Source organism: Melanostigma gelatinosum (genome assembly GCF_949748355.1).
Source record: "Melanostigma gelatinosum genome assembly, chromosome: 16".
Lineage (NCBI taxonomy): Eukaryota > Metazoa > Chordata > Actinopteri > Perciformes > Zoarcidae > Melanostigma > Melanostigma gelatinosum.
In genome coordinates, this window is record NC_136649.1 from 24,421,724 (window position 1) to 24,426,723 (window position 5,000).

The 5,000-nt window shown below is 47.9% G+C and overlaps 1 protein-coding gene across 1 annotated transcript in view; it reads left to right on the plus strand.

Annotated features, from left to right (window-relative positions):
* The window catches only part of rcor1 (REST corepressor 1), an 8,661-nt gene that overhangs the window by 3,273 nt on the left and 388 nt on the right, over nucleotides 1-5,000 (plus strand). Inside the window, exons 7-12 of the mRNA XM_079286424.1 lie at nucleotides 733-811; nucleotides 889-939; nucleotides 1,403-1,549; nucleotides 1,649-1,726; nucleotides 1,818-1,875; nucleotides 3,520-3,758. Of these exons, the coding sequence (XP_079142550.1) occupies nucleotides 733-811; nucleotides 889-939; nucleotides 1,403-1,549; nucleotides 1,649-1,726; nucleotides 1,818-1,875; nucleotides 3,520-3,758 (652 nt within the window). The remainder of the gene's footprint in view (nucleotides 1-732; nucleotides 812-888; nucleotides 940-1,402; nucleotides 1,550-1,648; nucleotides 1,727-1,817; nucleotides 1,876-3,519; nucleotides 3,759-5,000) is intronic.

Consider the following 5,000-nt stretch of genomic DNA (forward strand, 5'->3'; position numbering starts at 1 on the left):
CATGACGACAACATTACAGGTGACACGACAGCAACATTACAGGTGACACGACGGGGAACACGACGAGAACATTACGGGTGACACGACGACAACATTATGGGTGACACGACGGGGAACACGACGACAACATTACGGGTGACACGACGGGGAACACGACGACAACATTACGGGTGACACGACGGGGAACATGACGACAACATTACAGGTGACACGACAGCAACATTACGGGTGACACGACGGGTGACATGACGACAACATTACGTGTGACACGACGGGGAACACGACGACAACATTACGGGTGACACGACGACAACATTATGGGTGACACGACGGGGAACACGACGACAACATTACGGGTGACACGACGGGGAACATGACGACAACATTACGGGTGACACGACGGGGAACATGACGACAACATTACGGGTGACACGACAACAACATTACAGGTGACACGACGGGGAACACGACGACAACATTATGGGTGACATGACGGGGAACACGACGACAACATTACGGGTGACACGACGGGGAACATGACGACAACATTACAGGTGACACGACAGCAACATTACGGGTGACACGACGGGGGACATTACAGGTGACACGACAGCAACATTACGGGTGACACGACGGGGGACACGGCGGGTGACACGGCGGGGAACACGACGACAACATTACGGGGATGCAACAAGTTTGTTGAATTCTAATAAATATTTTTAAATCTTTCAGCGAAGAGGAAGTTGAGGAGAGAAACATAAATCCTCCTATTGACTTTGAGGTCGACCCAAATAAAGACGACAAGAAGGAGGTTTGTTTACTGTTTACTGACGGTTTGTTTACTGACTGTTTGTTTACTGACGGTTTGTTTACTGGTTTTTGTTTCAGCTGAGTTCTGGATCAGAGAGGTCAGAGGTCAAACCAGCTTCTGGACCAAAGGTAACAATCTGTCTATCTGTCTGTCTCTCTCTCTGTCTGTCTCTCTCTGTCTGTCTCTCTCTCTGTCTGTCTCTGTCGCTCTCTCTCTGTCTGTCTCTCTGTCTCTCTCTCTCTGTCTGTCTCTCTGTCGCTCTCTCTCTGTCTGTCTCTGTCGCTCTCTCTCTGTCTGTCTCTCTGTCGCTCTCTCTCTGTCTGTCTCTGTCGCTCTCTCTCTGTCTGTCTCTCTGTCTCTCTCTCTCTGTCTCTCTCTCTCTGTCTGTCTCTCTCTCTGTCTCTCTGTCTGTCTCTCTGTCTCTCTCTGTCTGTCTCTTTCTCTCTCTGTCTGTCTCTCTCTCTGTCTCTCTGTCTCTCTCTCTGTCTGTCTCTCTGTCTCTCTCTGTCTCTCTCTCTCTCTGTCTGTGGGTGTGTCAGGCAGTAGTAAGCTGTCTCTCTGTGTGTGTACCTGTCTCTCTTCTACCTGCAGACAGGTAGCAAGGCGTCTCAGCGGTTGAAGAAACGTCCTCCCAAAGGAATGTTCTTGAATCAGCAGGACGTTGTTTCTCTCTCGTCTTCGTCTGCTCAGGGACTCATCAGACAACTGGACGGTCAACTGGTCTCCATAAAGAGACAGGTCAGTCTACCTGTCTGTCTACCCGTCTGTCTCTCTCTTCTTCTGTGGGTGACGGTGGGGGGTCACCGTGTCTCTCTCACCTGTGTCTCTTTGTTTCAGATTCAGACCATCAAACAGTCGAACGGCTCTCTGAAAGATAAAATCAGCTCAGGAGTCAACGAGTACAGACAGCCTGAGGTAACTACGGCAATGCAGAAATACACAATGTGTGTTGCCTGTTGGTGTTGCTGTAGTTGCTTTGTGTTTTCATGTTGTTTTCTTGCTTCAGGTGAATCAAAAGTTTAACACTCGTTGGACCACAGAGGAGCAGCTGCTCGCTGTACAAGGTAATGTGTGAACTACCTGTACCCAGGTAGACTGGGACACCTGAACTACCTTTACCCAGGTAGACTGGGACACCTGAACTACCTTTACCCAGGTAGACTGGGACACCTGAACTACCTGTACCCAGGTAGACTGGGACACCTGAACTACCTGTACCCAGGTAGACTGGGACACCTGAACTACCTTTACCCAGGTAGACTGGGACACCTGAACTACCTTTACCCAGGTAGACTGGGACACCTGAACTACCTGTACCCAGGTAGACTGGGACACCTGAACTACCTGTACCCAGGTAGACTGGGACACCTGAACTACCTGTACCCAGGTAGACTGGGACACCTGAACTACCTGTACCCAGGTAGACTGGGACACCTGAACTACCTTTACCCAGGTAGACTGGGACACCTGAACTACCTTTACCCAGGTAGACTGGGACACCTGAACTACCTGTACCCAGGTAGACTGGGACACCTGAACTACCTGTACCCAGGTAGACTGGGACACCTGAACTACCTGTACCCAGGTAGACTGGGACACCTGAACTACCTGTACCCAGGTAGACTGAGACACCTGAACTACCTTTACCCAGGTAGACTGGGACACCTGAACTACCTGTACCTAGGTAGACTGGGACACCTGAACTACCTTTACCCAGGTAGACTGAGACACCTGAACTACCTGTACCAAGGTAGACTGGGACACCTGAACTACCTGTACCCAGGTAGACTGGGACACCTGAACTACCTGTACCCAGGTAGACTGGGACACCTGAACTACCTTTACCCAGGTAGACTGGGACACCTGAACTACCTGTACCCAGGTAGACTGGGACACCTGAACTACCTGTACCCAGGTAGACTGGGACACCTGAACTACCTGTACCCAGGTAGACTGGGACACCTGAACTACCTGTACCCAGGTAGACTGAGACACCTGAACTACCTTTACCCAGGTAGACTGGGACACCTGAACTACCTGTACCCAGGTAGACTGGGACACCTGAACTACCTTTACCCAGGTAGACTGAGACACCTGAACTACCTTTACCCAGGTAGACTGAGACACCTGAACTACCTTTACCCAGGTAGACTGGGACACCTGAACTACCTGTACCCAGGTAGACTGAGACACCTGAACTACCTGTACCCAGGTAGACTGGGACACCTGAACTACCTGTACCCAGGTAGACTGGGAAACCTGAACTACCTGTACCCAGGTAGACTGGGACACCTGAACTACCTTTACCCAGGTAGACTGAGACACCTGAACTACCTTTACCCAGGTAGACTGAGACACCTGAACTACCTTTACCCAGGTAGACTGGGACACCTGAACTACCTGTACCCAGGTAGACTGAGACACCTGAACTACCTTTACCCAGGTAGACTGGGACACCTGAACTACCTGTACCCAGGTAGACTGAGACACCTGAACTACCTGTACCCAGGTAGACTGAGACACCTGAACTACCTGTACCCAGGTAGACTGAGACACCTGAACTACCTGTACCCAGGTAGACTGGGACACCTGAACTACCTTTACCCAGGTAGACTGAGACACATCTGAATGAATTAAACCTTGATCACTTAAACCTCTCAGTCAGTGATTGGTCACTGACTCTCTCCCTCTCGTCCAATGACACGCAGCCATCAGGAAGTATGGGCGGGACTTCCAGGCAATCTCAGATGTGATTGGTAACAAGTCGGTGGTTCAGGTGAAGAACTTCCTGGTGAACTACAGACGGAGGTTTAACCTGGATGAGGTTCTTCTGGAGTGGGAGGCCGAACACGGGACGGATGGGGGAGACAGGGGAGGAGGAGAGGAGGACAAGATGGAGGAGTGTACTGCTGAGGAGGAGGAGTTCACTGCCACGGAAACAAAAGAGGTGAGGAGACGTTTTCATGCTTACTACTAATCCCAGAATCCTCTGTCTGCTCGAACAGAGTTCTGCTGACTTTCTGTGATCGATCATGAAAGCTCATTCTCACTCATTTACTCTCACTCTTCTTTCTACTGTCATTGTACTGTGTTCTACTGTGATCTACTTTCACTATACTGTCACTCTTTTCTGAGTTCTACTGTGTTCTACTCTAAATCTACTGAGTTATACAGTAACTACTGTGTTCTACTGTAACTACTGAGTTCTACTGTAACTACTGTGTTCTACTGTAACTCTACTGTGTTCTACTCTAACTCTACTGTGTTCTACTCTCACTCTACTGTGTTCTACTCTAAATCTACTGAGTTCTACTGTGTTCTACTCTAACTCTACTGTGTTCTACTCTAACTCTACTGTGTTCTACTCTAAATCTACTGAGTTATACAGTAACTACTGTGTTCTACTGTAACTACTGTAACTCTACTGTGTTCTACTGTAACTCTACTGTGTTCTACTCTAACTCTACTGTGTTCTACTCTAACTCTACTGAGTTATACCCTAACTCTACTTAGTTATACTGTAACTGAGTTCTACTTTGTTGCAGTACTGTAACTACTGTGTTCTACTGTAACTACTGAGTTCTACTGTAACTCTACTGTGTTCTACTGAGTTCTACTGTAACTCTGCTGTAACTCTACTGTGTTCCACTGTAACTGCTGAGTTATATTGTAACTCTACTGTAACTATACTGTGTTCTACTGTAACTCTACTGAGTTCTACTGTAACTCTGCTGTAACTACTGTGTTCTACTGTAACTATACTGAGTTCGACTGTAACTCTACTGTGTTCTACTGTAACTCTGCTGTAACTACTGTGTTCTACTGTAACTATACTGAGTTCGACTGTAACTCTACTGTGTTCTACTGTAACTCTACTGTGTTCTACTGTAACTCGAGTGAGTTCTACTGTAACTCTACTGAGTTCTAGAGTTCTACTGTAACTCTACTGTGTTCGACTCTAACTCTACTGAGTTCTACTGTAACTCTGCTGTAACTCTACTGAGTTCTACTGTAACTCTGCCGAGGTCCACTGTGTTCTACTGTAACTCTACTGAGTTCTACTGTAACTCTGCTGAGTTCTACTGTAACTCTAGTGAGTTCTAGGTAACTCTACTGTGTTCTACTGAGTTATACTGTAACTCTAGTGAGTTCTAGAGTTCTGCTGTAACTCTGCTGAGTTCTACTGTAA